This window comes from Oryctolagus cuniculus, chromosome 4, assembly GCF_964237555.1.
Source record: "Oryctolagus cuniculus chromosome 4, mOryCun1.1, whole genome shotgun sequence".
Taxonomy (NCBI): domain Eukaryota; kingdom Metazoa; phylum Chordata; class Mammalia; order Lagomorpha; family Leporidae; genus Oryctolagus; species Oryctolagus cuniculus.
Genome location: NC_091435.1, coordinates 75985085 through 76002717, shown reverse-complemented (window position 1 = coordinate 76002717; position 17633 = coordinate 75985085). Strand labels below are relative to the sequence as shown.

At 43.3% G+C, this 17633-nt stretch overlaps 1 protein-coding gene across 1 annotated transcript in view; it reads right to left on the bottom strand.

Moving 5' to 3' along the window:
* Positions 1-527: 527 nt before the first annotated feature.
* The window catches only part of POGLUT1 (protein O-glucosyltransferase 1), a 29299-nt gene continuing 12193 nt past the window's right edge, over positions 528-17633 (bottom strand). Inside the window, exons 6-11 of the mRNA XM_002716824.5 lie at positions 11066-11125; positions 8267-8366; positions 4578-4636; positions 3018-3185; positions 1845-1901; positions 528-1398 (exon numbers count right to left, since the gene is read on the bottom strand). Coding sequence (XP_002716870.3) covers positions 1242-1398; positions 1845-1901; positions 3018-3185; positions 4578-4636; positions 8267-8366; positions 11066-11125 — 601 coding nt within the window. The 3' untranslated portion in view covers positions 528-1241. The remainder of the gene's footprint in view (positions 1399-1844; positions 1902-3017; positions 3186-4577; positions 4637-8266; positions 8367-11065; positions 11126-17633) is intronic.

Sequence of the window (17633 nt, the reverse complement as noted above, 5' to 3'; positions counted from 1 at the left end):
AGGGGCAACCGGGACAGAATCCGGCGCCCCGACCGGGTCTAGAACCCGGTGTGCCGGCGCCGCTAGGCGGAGGATTAGCCTAGTGAGCCGCGGCGCCGGCCTTGTTTTATTTCTTAAAGGTTTATTTATTTGAAAGGCAGAGCAACAGAAGAATGGAAGGAGGGAAGGAGAAGATAGGGAGAGAGAGTGAGAATGAGAGATCATCTATCTGCTGGGTCACTTCCAAGTGGCCGTAACAATCAGGTCTGGGCCAGCCCAAAGTCAGGAACCAGGAACTCCATCCTGATCTCTCACATGGGTGGCATGGGTCATCTGCTGCTGCCTTCCCAGACACGTTATCAGGAAATTGGATTGGAAGTGGGGCAGCTGAGACTCAAACCAGCACCCTGACATGGGATGCCAGGTTGCAAGCAGTGCCTTAACTGACTGCACCACAATGTTGGCCCCTGACACTGCCAATTTAAGAAGGAAAAATATGGGTGTGCAAAGGTTAAGAGGTGGTGTTCTTATCGCAGTTCTTTACAAAGTGAGAACTACTTCCTAAATTTATTAAGAAGTTGTCTTGTCTTTTTCTTTGTAAATAAGAAGGGCATGAAGGCACAAAGAGGAAACTTGAAATCCAATTGCAATTACTCATGCAATCAGTCCCTTTGTATGTGTCATTGTAGAAACCTCCTGAGTACCACGGAGTTTATGCCTTTATAAACAATAACTCCTACATCATTACATGGCACAACAACAGCTTCCTTAGGCCTTTAAGGAAATGATCCCCAAGTATTTTTCACAGTTTCCACTAAAGTAACAGAGGTCAGTTCTAGAATAACTTGAGAACTGTGAAGATGAGTTGCACTAGTTCCAAATGAATCTTCTGCTTCAGATGATGGCACACGAGGCATCTTCATAATGGACAGAGTCAATTTCACGGTGATGAACACACACAAGTAGATGACCTGAGGCACACACTGTGATTGGTTGTAAGACAATGAACGGTAGAATCAGGTTCAAAATACACATCTCATGATTTCTCTTCCTTCAGTGTAAGGGTGGAGCTGCTTCATATCTGTGTATTATACACATTTTGAATCTTTCTTAAGAGTTGCACTGGGTGCAGCATGATAAGGAAAAAGAGATATTTGGCTTGATAAATGGTATTCAAGGTACAGGTGCCACACTCATGGTAAGCTTCTCACCATAGGACATCTGCAATCTGCAGGCATAGAGACGATATGGTACCACAACCACTAGAGTTCAGTTTTCAAAATTCTGGGACTAATCTGATCATAGCCTTTCCTTCTTGTTACATTATAGGACAGGAATTTAGAGTATTCAGTCAAGAGGTTCTCCCAGTAACAGGTGATGTCATCCATCTGCAAGTGGTTCATAATAAACTGGCTTCCCCTAGAGAAGAGAACAACAAGAATATTTTATAGTAAAGAATTTCATCATAGTCTACATTTGCGTAGGCTACCTAGTGCCAAGGACCATTCAGAGTACTTTATGCGAACTAACTCACTTGATCTTCAGGCCCAATCTTGGCAGTCATTCTATCCATATACATGGAGTTAGCAATAGAATATAACATTTTTTTCCTTTAAAAAACAGAAATGCCAATGCTCATAAAAAGAATTTGTTAATTACCTCAAAGATTTTGGTCTATTTCTATAAAGCTTAGGGCATATGTGAATATGTGTGTAGGTTTTTCCCCTCAGGACAGTTTTCACTCTGAGTTATTTCTGTATCATGAGAGGATCAGTATATCATCATGGCAACAATGTATTAAGATATCTTTAGTTAGGGAAGAATGGGGATCATAAAGTATAAAAGGGAAAATGAACAGAACTTACCTTTCAGCAATTTCTTGAGCTATATCATCATTTGCTTTCACAAATTGCAACAGCTCTCTGAAATGAAAAGCATTATTAGACTGCAACATGTAGACTAAGTTCGTAAGTATGATGTCAGAAAGACTACAGACTGAGGTCTAATATTAATCTCTAGATATGAGGATGGAGAATGAGTTCCTTAAAGCAAATACACTGGGGTCCTTGCAGGAATAAAATAACAAATAAAGCTCACTTCCAGGTTAAAAGCAGTCTTTTGTAGATCTGAGACATATTTGAGAAAATAAAACTTCAATGATAAATATCAAAACTCAAAAGCAAAAAAAAATTTCCATCTTGTCTTCAAAATCTCACTTTGGCACCAGAAGAGGGAATGGCTTGTATTTCAGGCCTTTCTCTATTCCTCTTCTAAGATCCTCCCATTACGAGAGCAGACCTTCCCAAACTTCACCCAAATCAATTCTCATGCTGTCTGCAAGTCCCTTTGATAATACGAGATCAAATACCCCTACATTTAATCTTCAAGAGTTGGAAGCTTTGTTACTCCATACTGTCTGTCAGGTTTGGAACTAGCATCAGAGTACTGTTTCAAATTAAATATCTCTTACAGCCTACTTGAATAATAATCTAAGAGTATAGGAGGGGTTAAAAGGTTCATGGAAAAATATAAATGTGTATTATTAAAAAACGATACATGGATTTCAAAATTTTCATGCAATAAAATAACTTATTTGCAGCAGAGAGAAAAAGCCCATCCTTGCGTTCACTCTCCAACTGCCCACAATGGGAAGGGCTGGGCTGGGGCTAAAGGTGGGAGGTAGGAATTCAATCCAAGTCTCCCACATAGACAGAAAGAATCCAATTATTTAAGCCATCACCACTGCCTCCTAGGGTCTATACTGTCAGGAGCCAGAAGCCACAATCAGGAATCAAATCCAGTTACTCCAATATGGGAGACAGGCATTTTAACTGCTAAGCAAGCACTTCCTTCAATAAACTTATCTTTCAGCTCCACTTTTCCATGAACTTTTGGAAGTGTCCTCATAGATGCAATCAATAGAAGAGAAATAAAGCTTTCAATAGAGAAACTCATCTGGACTAAAAGCCTGAAATCACTGGAAAGTGGGGGTGGGTTGCAGGGTCATTAGGAGTTCTGTCTTAGGGATAGCAGCTTACTGGACATTGGAGAGGTCTGTTTTCACTGGGATATAGTGCACCCATGGCTTCAGTTGTGGATAGAAGAATTCGAGCCACTCTTCACCAACATGGAAAACAAGTGAACCACACAGGAAGAGGTGTTTGAATCGAAAACTTGCAGCTACCCCCCGAAAATTAAACAGATACCTGGGGAAAAGAAAGAGCAAAATAAATTTGATATTCTGTGCCTGCTGTCAGAAATATGGCCTTTTTTCATATTCCTTCCTCCCATTCTCTCCTTTTACCATTCCTCTCCCTTCCCTTTCCATTTTCAGTTTTCAAGGACAAGCAGTATGTCCCTGTGGGGCTTCCATAAACCCCTTGCTTTTCTAGGGCTGGGGCTGCAGGTTGTTCTGGGAATGATGGGTGAAGATAAAACAAGGGTACTTTCTGTAAACAGCTCGTTGGGTGGTGGGATACAAGGAGACAAGGGAATATGACGGTCAGAAGGAATGACAGATTTGGGACATATTTGAGAAAATATAGCAATGTTCAGTGATATACATCAAAATCAAGAGCGAATAAAATTCCAAAAGCTTCTCTAGGCCAAATGTCTGCAACCAGTCATAGCCCCCAAAGCCTGGTTTCCCTCTAGTGTACTCCATGTGCTCAGAGGTGCCCCTGGTTTCCTGGACATTACCCTCTTCTACAGTCTGTAGAGAATGAGCTGATCTGGTCAATCATCAAAGAAATGCCCCATGGAAAAAGCTATCTTCAGAAACAACATTTTCTTTGCAGCATTACTCAAGCATGTTCCGCTGTCTCCCACCAGCGTTGCTTTTATCCTATAGTTCCCACTGGGTGTGCAATTGGCATTCATACCTCTGAACCTCCTCGCTACCCTCCTCCAGACCTGGCTTAACCTCTTCATCCAAAATTTTCAGTCTTGGCATTTAATTATAATATTTATTAATCTGAGATAGGACTTCAACTACCAGTTGGTAGGACGTGGGGAGAAGTAATCCCATCACTTTAATGACTGGAAGGCTTCTAGAAGCAGAGACCAACCACGTTTCATTCCTCTCAGTCCCTACAGTACTCAGGTCGGTGCACAGTAGGCCTTCAATAAAAGGCAACTAAATAGAGCACCAGCGCTGTGGCATAGTGGGTAAAGCTGCTCCCTGCAGTGCCGACATCCCATATAGGTGCCGGTTTGAGTCTCAGCTGCTCCACTTCTGATCCGGCTCCCCGCTAATGAGCCTGGAAAAGCAGCAGAAAATGGACAAAGTATTTGGGTCCCTGCACCCATATGAGAGACTCAGAAGAAGCTCCTGCCTCCTGGCTTCCACCTGGCCCAGCCCTGGCCATTGAGGCCAGTTGGGGAGTGAACCAGTGGATGGAAGCTAGATCGCTCTCTCTCTGTCTCTCTGCCTTTGCCTCTCTCTAACTTTGCCTTTCAAATAAAAATAAATAAGTCTTTTAAAAAAGCCAGCTAAATAAATTAATACAACTTTCATATACCCCAAATAGGCCTTGATATGAAAATCTTCCCCCAAAGTGAAGCTATTTCAAAGGCAATACAGAAACTAGAAGTCTTACTTGTATTTGCAGTGATCTACAAGATGAACATCCTTAGCAGCTGGCTTCCCCAAGGTATCCTGTAATAGAAAATAAATACTTAATATTGATATTTACTGGCAATCACTGGGCAGCAAGCACTGAGGAACACTTCATCTAAGTACCTCACTCAGCCTCATAGTAAACACACTCGGGACGCATTATTATACCCATTATATAAACGAAGAACCCAAAACTTCAAGAAGTTGAGAGGGTTGCTTAAGGTCATATGGCCCTAAGCAGAAGAAGCAGAGATTTTAACCTAGGTCTATTTGGTTCTAGAGTTTAAGTTCACCTGACGCCATGCTGCCCTCCTTTGAACTAAGAGGTCACAGCCTGTAGCACATTTCACTCTAAATCACACCCAGAAGGGCACGAGTCTGGCTGGTGGGTTGAGAAGAGGCCACGCACAAATTTTGCTGGGCATGCAAAGTAGTTAAAAATTATTCAGACCATTACTAACATTTATAGGTGGCAAGCTATTTCTTGCAAAAATTCACATTTCCAACTTTTCCTGGATGAAAAAAGCCAAGAAAGGTCTGGCAAACGGGGCTCCTACTCCCACCCAGCAGCAAGCGCCTGGAGTTGTTTGTGCTGTCTCCTGCTCATACCTTTCTTTTCTTTTCTTTTTTTTTTTTAAAGATAATTTATTTCAAAGTCAGAAGTACAGACAGAAAGGGAGAGACAGAGAGCTTCCATCTGCTGGTTACTTCACAGCAGCAGGGGCCAGGGCTGGGCCAGGCTGAAGCCGGGAATGTTTCCAGGTCTCCTATGTGGATAGCAGGGATCCAAGAAACTAGGGCCATCTTCCGCTGCTTTTCTCAGGCTTTTTAGCAGGGAGCTGGATTGGAAGTAGGGCAGCTGGGACACGAACCAGTGCCCATGTGGGGCACCAGCTTTACCTGCTATGCCACAATGGTGGCCCCTCGCTCATATTTTTCTATCACCTGCTGCCCTAGAGTATTTGAATGTGAGACCCCCAGGTACATTCCATCCACTTTAGCAGGGGAGGAAGTCTGGTTGCTTCTGGTAGATGCTAACAACTTGTGTGCGGAATGAATACATCTTTTTGGGGGGAGCCGGCGCCTCCAGTGCCAGCATCCCATATGGGCGCCGGTTCGAGTCCCAGCTGCTCCACTTCTGATCCAGCTCTCTGCTATGGCCTGGGAAAGCAGTGGAGAATGGCCCAAGCCCTTGGGCCTCTGTACCCATGTGGGAGACCCAGAGGAAGCTCCTGGCTCCTGGCTTCGGATCGACGCAGCTCTGGCCGTTGTGGCCAACTGGGGAGTGAACCATCGGATGGAAGACCTTTCTTTCTTTGCCTCTCCTTCTCTGTGTAACTCTGATTTTCAAATAAACAAATTAATAAAAAAATACTTTTTTTACTTGTATTATTCAATAAAGTTTCTTAAATTCATTTGCTCCAGTTTGATTAAAGCCATACCAAATAATAACATACCTCCAGTTTTCCCCCAGGAAATTTAGAGCTTTTTTTCAAAGCCTACTCATATGGTGGATGGAAATTCCAGATGAGGAAATTTAGGGCTTTAAGGGTTTTTTTTCCTCTTAAAGTTTTATTTATTTGAAAGGCGGGGCAACAAAGGAGGAGGGAAGAAGAGAGGGAAGCAGGGGCAGAGGACAGGGATGGACAGAAGGAACAGAGGGGCACAGAGGAAGAGGGAGACACAGAGAGATGTTCCATCCACTGGTTAACTCCCTAAATGGCCACAAAAGCAGAGGTAAGGCCAGGCTGAAGCCAGAAGCCAGGAACTCCATACAATTCTCCTGCATGGGTGGCAGGAACCCAAGTACTTTGGCCATCATCTGCTGCCTCCCAGGCACATTAGCAGGAAGCTGGATCAGCAGAACTGGGACTCAATCCTAGGCACTCTAAGACAGGATACCAGTGTCCCAAGCAGTGGCTTAAACCTCTGCACCACAAGCCCACTAATAGGGTTTCAGGTTTTCTGATTAAGAAGTCAGAGTCCAGAGGACAGACATACTAGACCTAAGGTCCCAGTTTCTGGCTTTAACTTAGAATCATTTTTTAAAGATTTATTTACTTATTGGCAATGCAGAGTGACAAAGAGAATTTCCATTCACTGGTTCACTCCCACCATACGCCTATGACACCTGGGGGTAGGCCAGACCGAAACAAGTACCCAGGAATTCCATTCAGTCTCCACTGGGCAGGAACCCAAGAATGCTTGGGCCACCATCTGCTGCCTTCCAAGCACATTAGATGGAACCAGGCACTCCAAAATGGGAAGTAGAAGTCCTAAGCAGCGGCTTAAGCAACTGTGCCATAATGCCCACCCCAATTTGGGGAATTTTAAACAAATGAAGTGGCCTTGGCTCTATCCCCAGAGATTCTGACTCTTTTTTTTTTTTAAGATTTATTTTATTTATTTGAAAGGCAGAGTTACAGAGAAAGGTAGAGACAAAGAGAGAGAGAGGTCTTCAAACTGCTGGTTCACTCCCAAATTGGTACAACAACCAGGGCTGGGCCAGGCTGAAGCCAGGAGCCAGGAGCCTCCTCTGGATCTCCTACAAGGGTGCAGGGGCCCCAAGGGCTTGGGTCATCTTCTGCTGCTTTCCCAGGTGCATTAGCTAGGAGGTGGACTGGAAGAGGAGCAGCCAGACTCAAACCAGCACCCATATGGGATGCTAGCACTGCAGGCTGGAGATTTAACCCACTGTGCCACAGCATCGGCCCCTGATTCCTTGTTTAAGCTCTCTGGTTGTACTTTTAGCCAAGGTAGAGAACCACTGGATGAAACCATGGGTTGGAGTCCATTGGCCAAATCAAACCCACTGCTTGTTTTGTATAATCAATAGATGAATAAGGATATTATTTTCAAGTGGTTGGAAAAAAGCAAAAGACTATTTTACAACATGTGAAAATCACATGAGTTTCAAATTTCCACAGCAATAAGCAAAGTTTTATTAGAATATACCACGTTGGGGCCAGTGTTATGGTGCAGTGGCTTAAGTTCCTCCCTGTGATGCTGGCATCCCATATGAGTGCCGGTTTGAGTCTGGATGCTCCACTTACCATCCAGCTCCTTGCTAATGTGCCTGGGAAAGCAGTGGAAGATGGCACAGGTGATTGGCCCCTGCCACCCTTGTGGGAGACCTGAATGGAGCTCTAGCCTTCTGACTTCTGCTGCCTGGCCCAGCCCCAGCCATTGTGGCCATTTGGGCAATGAACCGTAGTTGGAAAATTTCTCTTTTGTATCTCTCTCCCTCTCTCTATAACTCTGCTTTTCAGATAAATAAGTTTAAAAGAAAAAAAAAAAACCATACAACCACCCATATCAAGTATACAGCCAAATTCATTTGGTCACAGATTGCTGCTTTGATACTTAAACGGCAGAGTTGAATAATTACAACAGAGACCAGATTCTAAATTTACTATCTGGCCTTTACAGAAAAAGTTGGGACCTCTGGTCGAAAGCATCAGAGCATAATATATTAGTCATAACATGATGAGAAAAAGCAATGTGAGTTTAAAAGAGAATTTACATATACGCTAACACTGGTTCATGGAACTTTCTCTCTACTCATCTCACCACTGAGACGAAACCTAGTCTCAAATTCTACCCAGGTGGCAATGTCCTTTGAGTGAGAATGTTCACTGTTGTAGTTCTATTCAGATGATTGTTGATTACTTTCATAGATTTCCAGGCCTGGTTTTTGGTATACTCTGCATCAACAAGTTTTGGATTTTTCCGAGACAGAAGAATGAGAGGATCTCGTTCTGGACTTGTCCTATAAGAGAAACACATGACAAAACTATGTGGCTTATGCCGTAACACGGTTCCCAACCTTGGAAAGGTAAGCAATCCTAGGACCCAACCCACTGCAGTGGCTGCCTGTGTAGAAGGCCATTCACTGGTTACTGTGACAGCAGAGGAGCAGCAAGTGGTGCAGCAGCACTGAGGGGATCCGAGAGTGTTCCCCACTTTACCCTTCAGGAGTGGGAGGGTTTCACACTTTGTTTGCACTTGAGCTTTAAGAGTATGCTGTTCTTGGCCGGCGCCGCGGCTCACTAGGCTAATCCTCCGCCTTGCGGCGCCGGCACACCGGGTTCTAGTCCCGGTCGGGGCGCCGGATTCTGTCCCGGTTGCCCCTCTTCCAGGCCAGCCCTCTGCTGTGGCCAGGGAGTGCAGTGGAGGATGGCCCAGGTGCTTGGGCCCTGCACCCCATGGGAGACCAGGAAAAGCACCTGGCTCCTGGCTCCTGCCATCGGATCAGCGCGGTGCGCCGGCCGCAGCGCGCCGGCCGCGGCGGCCATTGGAGGGTGAACCAACGGCAAAAGGAAGACCTTTCTCTCTGTCTCTCTCTCTCTCACTGTCCACTCTGCCTGTCAAAAAAAAAAAAAAAAAAAAAAGAGTATGCTGTTCTCGATCCAAAATGGGAATGAGGCCACACAGCAGACTCACAGAGTGACAAATGCCCTAAACAGCACTCTGCCCTCAGAATCAGCCCTTAAAAGCATTCAGATCTGGCTAAAAAGCCCATGAGAGCATTTCAGGCATGGAAAGCCAAGACACTGTGGCAAAAAATAACATACAGGAAAGATCTCTGTGAATGAGATCCTCGTGGAAAGAAGGGACCATCAAAGAATGAAGTATCTTTCTCTGAAGGGAGGAGAGAACCTCCACTTTGATTATGGCCTTGTCTAAATATTGTCAGAGTTTGTGAACTCAAGAGGCTTCCATAGCCTTGGCAGCTCATGACAAGAGCCTCGGGTGATCACTGACATCATAAATAAAAGTGTCAATTGTTAAATCAACAACAGGAGTCACTGTGCACTTACTCCCCATGTAGGACCTCTGTCCTTAATGTGTTGTACTACAACTAATCTTCAAACAGTACTTTATACTTTGTGTGTCCATGTGGGTGCAAACTGTTGAAATCTTTACTTAGTATATAAAGATAATTAAAAATGAATCTTAATGAAGAATGGGATGGGAGAGAGAGTAGGAGGTGGGATGGTTTGGGCAAAGGAGGATGGGTATGGGGGGGAAGAACCGCTGTAATCCAAAAGTTGTACTTATGAAATTTATATTTATTAAATAAAAGCTTTCTATTAAAAAAAAAGGAGTATGCTGTTCTGGTCACTGTAGCCATTTCCCAAGGAATGACTTCCTTTTTAGGAAGGTTCATGTCACCTCTGTAATCACTGGCACTCACAGCTGCAACACTAGGCAGTCAGCACTTACTGAAATAAGCTATATGACCTCTGTGGCAAATGCTCCATGAAATGCAGAATAATATTTAAATTTAAAAACAAAGCAAAAAAACTAACCGGCTTAAAAACCTAAAGACTATATAGGGACGAAAAACCTAGCAATGGTCCAAGTAATGGAGGGTCTTGACACGTGAGGGCTCCAAGACCCCCAGAGAATCCCTTAAGAACTGTGAATGCATGCCCTTCCCACATCCTGAGAAGAAAGCACATATTCTCACGTAGTTTCAAGGAGGTCCTAAGACTCTTAAAGTCAGACACGGGCCCCAAGTGAACGATCTATGAGCTCAAGAGAAGAACCACAGAAGTCGGTAAGGAACAGTAGTGATTCAGCAGCCATTTGCACCCTGAACTCCACTGGCCATGCGAGGAGGATGGGAGACAGAGGTATGATCCCTGACCACGACTCGCCACAAAACTTCAAAAGCCTTCTTTTCTGGTCTTTCTCTATTCATCTGTTCCCAATACAAGGACACTTCAAAGAATTCTGGGGAAAACGGAACTAAAAGATAAATTCATTTTGGTGCAAAATAGTTTGAAATCCACAGACAGCTTTTTCATAACAGACATTTTGCATAAACTTTTTGAAGGTCCCTCTTAGACATGATGATCTCAAATATTTTTCTGGCAAAACAAACTTATCTGTTAATTTCATTTTTCATGAACTTCTTGAAGTACCCTAAATTTGTAGCCTGTCTACATGCCACGTCCTGCTCCTGGCATTGGGGATGCACGGCTGAACAACGCAGACAGGGTCCTTCTGCTACTTTCCTATTTCTCTCTCTCTTCCCTGCTTCCCTGTCCATTTCCATCAGCCTCGGTCTGTGCTCTTAGTCACTGTTTTGCAGCAATAGGGCCTGATGAAAACCTCAGAAGCTCTGGTGAGGCTGACCATGGCAGGATCACCAGCTGCCGGAGGACTCCGTAAACAAGCAGGAGCTCACTTGTTCTGTTCAGCGTCGTGTGATCAACGTCCACTACTCTCGTGGCACTCTGCAAACATCTAGATGGATGAACTTCACCTCTTTTAATTTCAGTTAAGAGTGAAGTGGGAAAATAATCTGAATTCTTCTCTAGTCTGATTCTGTCATTCTACATGTATTTCTTAGTCTTAGCTTTCTGTCTGAGCTACAGTTCTTCATACACTCAAGATTATATATATTTTACACATTATTTGGAAGAGAATCTTTGTAAAATGTCAAAATAATATAATCACCTTGATCCTCGGAAATATGCTGTAGAATTTTTCTTTTTCCATGGCCACTGTGCTGCTGACCTAAAAAAGATAGATTTTCATTTTTTATTTTTATTTATTTGAAAGTCAGAGTTACAGAGAGAGGTAGAGACAATGCCCATGTGGGATGCCGGCGCTTTAGGTCAGGGCTTTAACCCGCTGTGCTACAGTGCCGGCCCCAAAAGACAGATTTTCTTTAGTTTTCTTTTTCTTCTTAACTATATAAGGAGTGTTTTAACTGGTCTAAAGATTAGTTTGGGGCTTTGTATGTTCAAATAAGCCTGATCGCAGCTACTGAAAGAAGATGCCTGCCCAGAATGGGCATTGCACAGTGACTGGCATGCTGCTTAGGAGGCTCGCATCCCATACTGGAGTTCCTGGTTTGAATCCCAGCTCCTCCACTTCCAATCTAGCTTCCTGATAATGTGCACCCTGGGAGGCAGCAAGTGATGGCTCAAGTTCTGGGCCTTTAGAAAAGCCAGGAGCTTCTTCCAGGTCTCCCGTGTGGGTGCAGGGGCCCAAGCTCTTGGGCCATCTTCTACTCCTTTCCTAGGGCAATTACCAGGGAGCTGGATCAGAAGTGGAGAAGCTCAGACTCAGACCAGAACCCATATAGGAAGCTGGTATTACACATGGTAGCTTAATCTGCTATGCCACAATGCCAGCACCTCTCTATCACTTTTGTCTTTTTTTTCTTTCTTTCTTTTTTTTTTTGACAGGCAGAGTGGATAGTGAGAGAGAGACAGAAAGGTCTTCCCTTTGCCGTTGGTTCACCCTCCAATAGCCGCCATGGCTGGCGCACTGCGGCCAGCGCACCGCGCTGATCTGAGGGCAGGAGCCAGGTGCTTCTCCTGGTCTCCCATGGGGTGCAGGGCCCAAGCACCTGGGCCATCCTCCACTGCACTCCCGGCCACAGCAGAGAGCTGGCCTGGAAGAGGGGTAACCGGGAAAGAATCCGGTGCCCCGACCAAGACTAGAACCCAGTGTGCCGGCGCCGCTAGGTGGAGGATTAGCCTATTGAGCTGCGGCGCCAGCCACTTTTGTCTTTCAAATATAAAAGTAGGGACTAGAATTGTGGCATAGAGGGTAAAGCCACTGGCTGTGACGCTGGCATGCCATATGGGCATAGGTTCAAGTCCCAGCAGCTCCACTTCTGATCCAGTTCCTTGCTAATATGCCTGGGAAAGCATGACCCAGGTGCTTGGACCCCTGCATCCACGTGAGAGACCGAGATGAAGCTCCTGGCTCCTGGCTTTGGTCTGGCCCTATCCTGGCCATTGTGGCCATCTGGGGAGTGAAAGAGTAGATGGAAGACCCCTCTCTGTGACTCTTCCTCTCTCTCTAACTCTGCCTTTCAAATAAACAAACCTTAAAAAAAAAATTCATTGATGCTGGCACTGAGGCAGAGAAGGTTAAGCCTCTGTCTGCCATGCTGGCATTCTGTATGGGTGCCAGTCTGAGTTCCAGAAGCTCCACTTCAGATCCAGATCCCTGCTAATGCACCTAGGAAAACAGTGGAAAATGGCCCAAATTCTTGGGCCTCTGCACCCACATGGGAACCTGGAAGAAGTTCCTGGCTTCTGGCTTCAGCTGGCCCAGCTCCGGCAGTTGTGGCCATTTGGGGAGTGAACCAGCAGATAGAAGATATCTCTTTTCTCTCTCTCTCCTTCTCTCTCTATTTTTGCCTTTCAAATAAATAAAATAAATCTAAAAAAAAAAAAGAATTCCAAATATAAAAGTAAAACAAAAAGAAAAGATAAACAAAATTGATAAGCCTTAAGCTAGAATAAGAAAAAAGAAAACAAAACAAAACAAAGAGAGGACTCAAATATAATAATAAAAAATATTACAACTGATACCACAGAAACAGGATCATTAGTGATTGTCTAATGATCACTTTATTTTGTTCAGGGTTTTTGAAATCATGAATAGATGCTGAATTTTATCAAATGCATCTATTTCTGTATCTGTTGAGATGATCATTTTTATTCTTTATTCTATTAATATGATATATTTATTGATTGAAATATCCCTGCATCCCTGGAATAAATCCTGAATCCATACATACCAATACACTGGCACACAGAATAAATTGATGAATTTCTGGATTACATATGATTTACCAGAATTGAACCATGAAAACAGAAAATGCAAACAGAACAACGGTGAATGAGATTGAATCAATAAAAGAAAAGGCCAGGATGAAACAGCTTCACTGTTGAATTCTACCGAACTTTTAAGGAAGAACTAACACCAATTATTCTCAAGCTATTTCAAAAAACTGAAAGTGAGGAAAATCTTTCAAATTCATTTTAAGAGGCCAGACTTACCTTGATACCAAAATCAGATAAAGACATGAAAGAAAAAGAAAACTATAGACCAATATTCCTGATGAACACAGATAAATATTTCTCAACAAATTACTTGCAAATCAAATCCAACAATACATCACAAAGTCCATTCATCAAGATCAAGCGGGATTTATTCTAGGGATGCAGGGATATTTCAATCAATAAATATACCATATTAATAGAATGAAGAATAAAAATGATCATCTCAACAGATACAGAAATAGATGCATTTAATAAAATTCAGCATCTATTCATGATTTCAAAAACCCTGAACAAATTAGGTATAGAAGAAACATACCTCAATATAATAAACATCATATACAACAAATCCACAGTTAACATCATAATGAATGGAGGTAAAGATGAAATTATTTTCTCCAAGATCTGGAACCAGGCAAGGAGTCTACTTTCACTGCTCTTATTCAATATAGCACTGGAAGTTTTAGTGAAAGCCATTAGGCAAGAGAAGATATAAAAGGCATACAATGAAGAAAGGAAGAAGTTAAATTATCCCTCTTTGCAGACAACATGATTCCATATGTACAGAAATCTAAAGACTAACCAAGAGATTATTACAACTGACAAAAAGTTTTTAAAATTGCAGGAATAAAAACCAACTCATGGGCCAGCATTATGGCATATTGGGTAAAGCTGCCACCTGTCCCATATGGGCACTGGTTCAGGTCCTGGCTGCTTCATTTCTGATCCAGCTCTCTGCTGTGGCCTGGGAAAGCAGAGGAAGCCAAATCCTTGGGCCCCTGCACCTGCATAGGAAGACGGAGGAAGCTCCTGGCTCTTGGCTCCTGGATTCAGATCGGCACAGCTCCAGCTGTTGTGGCCAACTGGGGAGTGAACCAGCAGATGGAAGACCTCTCTCTCTCTCTGCCTATCCTTCTCTCTTGTGTAACTCTGACTTTCCAATAAATGAATAAATCTTAAAAAAAAAAAAAATCAACTCACATGGGGCTGGCACTGTGGCTTAGTGGGCTTAGCCTCTGCCTGCAGTGTTTGCATCTCACATGGGCGCCAGTTCAATTTCTGGCTTCTCCTCTTGCAAGCAAGCTCTCTGCTATGGCCTGGAAAAGCAGTAGAAGATGGCCCAAATGCTTGGGCCCCTGCACCCACGTGGGAGACCCAGAAGAAGCTCCTGGTCCTGGCTTCAGATCAGCCCAGCTCTGGCCATTGGGGCCATTTGGGGAGTGAACCAGCGCATGGAAGACCTTTCTTTCGTCTCTCCCTCTGTCTGTATATAACTCTACCTCTCAAATAAATAAATAAATTTTTAAAAATCAACTCACAGAAGTCAGTAACATTTTTATATTCACTAGGAAAGAAATTTTAAGAGCAACTGCCTTCCCACTAGCTGTAAAAGAGACATTTGGAATCAACATAACCAAGGATATGCAAACTTATCCAAGGATGTGAAAAAAAAATAATAACAATTATAACACTGATCAAAGAAATTAAGACCTGGAAAAAGCTCCTGGCTCCCAGTTTCATCTGGCATGGTCATGGCCATTGTGGCCATCTGAGGTGTGAACCAGCAGATAGCAGACTTCTCTCCCATATTTATGAATTGGAATAATTAACATTACTAAAATGTCCATATTACCCAAAAGTAATTAATCGATTCAACACAATTCCTGTCAAAATACCAATGACATTCTTTATAGAACTAGAAAGAAACAACTCTAGAATTCATATGAGAACATAAATGACTCTGAATAGGCAAAACAATCTTGAACAAAAAGTAGAAAACATCACAATACCAGATTTCAAGTCAGACTACAGAGCTACCGTAACCAATACTGCATATTACTGGCATAAAAACAGATATGGGCCATGTAATCAATGTACCGAAGACCCTAAAACAAATCCAGCCACCCATTTATAGCCAGCTGGATCTTTTTTTTTCTTTTTTTTAAGATTTATTTATTTATTTTAAAGTCAGAGTTACACAGAGAGAGGAGAGGCAGAGAGAGAGAGAGAAAGAGAGAGAGAGAGAGAGGTCTTCCATCTGATAATTCACTCCCCAATTGGCCGCAACGACCGGAGCTGCGCCGATCCGAAGCCAGGAGCCAGGAGCCAGGAGCTTCTTCCGGGTCTCCCACTCAGGTACAGGGGCCCAAGGACTTGGGCCATTTTCTACTGCTTTTCCAGGCCATAGCAGAGAGCTGGATCGGAAGAGGAGCAACTGGGACTAGAACCAGCGCCCATATGGGATGCCGGCACTTCAGGCCAGAGTGTTAACCCGCTGCGCCACAGCGCTGGCCCCCAGCTGGATCTTTAACAAAGCAATCAAAAAAGATACAATGGAGAAAGGACAGACTCTTCAATAAATGGTACTGGGAAAACTGGATATCATATGCACAAGATTGAAAGTTGATCTCTACACCTCATCCTATACCCAAACCAATTCAAAATCAATCTGAGTTGTAAATGTAACACCTGAAGTCATGAAAATACTAAAAGAAAACGTAAGGGAAACACTTCAAGACTTTGGCATGGGCAAAGATTTTTGGACAGGACCCCAAAAGCATAGGCAAAGCAAGCAAAAATAGACAAATGGGATTATACCAAAGTATGGAGCTTCTGCAGGCAAAAGAAGCCATCAATAGAGCAAAGAGACAACCAACAGAATGCAAGAAAACATTTAAAAACTATTCACCTGACAAAAGACTAATGCCCAGAATATATAAGAAACTCAGAAAACAAAGAATCCAGTTAAGAAACAGGCAAAGGATTCGAATAGGCAAAGGATTTCTCAGAAGAAATACAGGGGCCAGCGCCATGTCATAGTAGGCTAGGCATCCGCCTGGGACACTGGCACCCCGAATGGGTGTTTGTTCAAGTTCCAGCTGCCCCACTTCCGATCTAGCTCCCTGCTGATGGCCTGGGAAGGCAGTACAAGACGGCCCTGAACCTGTGTTGGCAACCTGGAAGAGGTTCCTGGCTCCTGGCTTTGGCCTGGCTCAGCTCCAGCCGTTGAGGCCATTTGGGGAGTGAACCAGTGGATGGAAGACTTCTCTCTCTGTCTCTCCCCCTATCTCCCCCTGTCTGTAACTATGCCTCTCAAGTAAATGAATAAATCTTTAAAAGAAAAAAAAAGCAGAAGAAATAAAAATGCTCAACACAGGAAAAAACACCCAGTTTCAGTAGCCATCAAGGAAATGTAAATCAAAAGCAAAATGAGGTGTCTCTCCCACTCCAGCAGAATAGATATTATAAAAAATACAAATTATGAAAAAAAAACAAACAGTAGCAAGGATTTGGAGAAAAGAGAACCATTATAAGGTATTAGTGGGGATGCAAATTAGTGCAGCTATTATGAAGAACAGTATGGAGGTTCCTCAAAAAAACCCAAATAGATCTACCATTATTACTCAGCTATCCCACTTCTGAGTATGTATCTGAAGGAAATGAAATCAGTATTTCAAAAGAGATAGCTGCACTTTCATGTTTACTGCAGCATTATCCACAATAGCCATGATATGGAATCAACCTAGATATCCGTTAATAGAGGAACAGATAAAGAAAATGAGGGTATATATACAAAATGGAATATTATTCAGCCATAAAGATGAATGAAATTCTGACATCTGCAGCAAAATCGATAGGATCAGAGATCATTAAGTGAAACTGGCCAATCATTAAGTGAAGTTGGCCAGACACAGAAAGACAAACACTGTATGTTCTCTTTCATTTGTGGAAGTTAAAAAAGAAATAGTTGCTATGAATTTAGAATAGTGAGTATTAAGAAGCAGGAAGAGTTAAGGGGCAGGGCGGGGAGTCAGGGAAAAGAGGGTTAGACAACAAGTACCAAAATACAGTCAGATAGTGTCTAGTTCCAGGAGTGGGTGTTTGGCGCAGCGTAAGACACTGCTTGGGAAGCCTGAATCCCATTTTGGAGTGCTTGGGTTCAAGCTCCAGCTCTGCTTCCAATTCCAGCTTCCTGCTAATGTGCATGCTAGGAGGCAACAGATGATATACAGCTCACGTACTTGGGTCCCCGCCACCCATTTGGGAGAGTCCAGGCTCCTAGCTTCAAGAGGCCTAGCCCCGGCTATTGCAGGCACTTGGAGAATGAACCAGTGGTTGGAAGATCTTGCTCTAGATCTCTGTCTGTCTCTTTGTCTTTCAAATTAAAAAAAAAAAAGTAAAGTCCTAGTGATCATAGCAACATGGGATGACTATAGTTC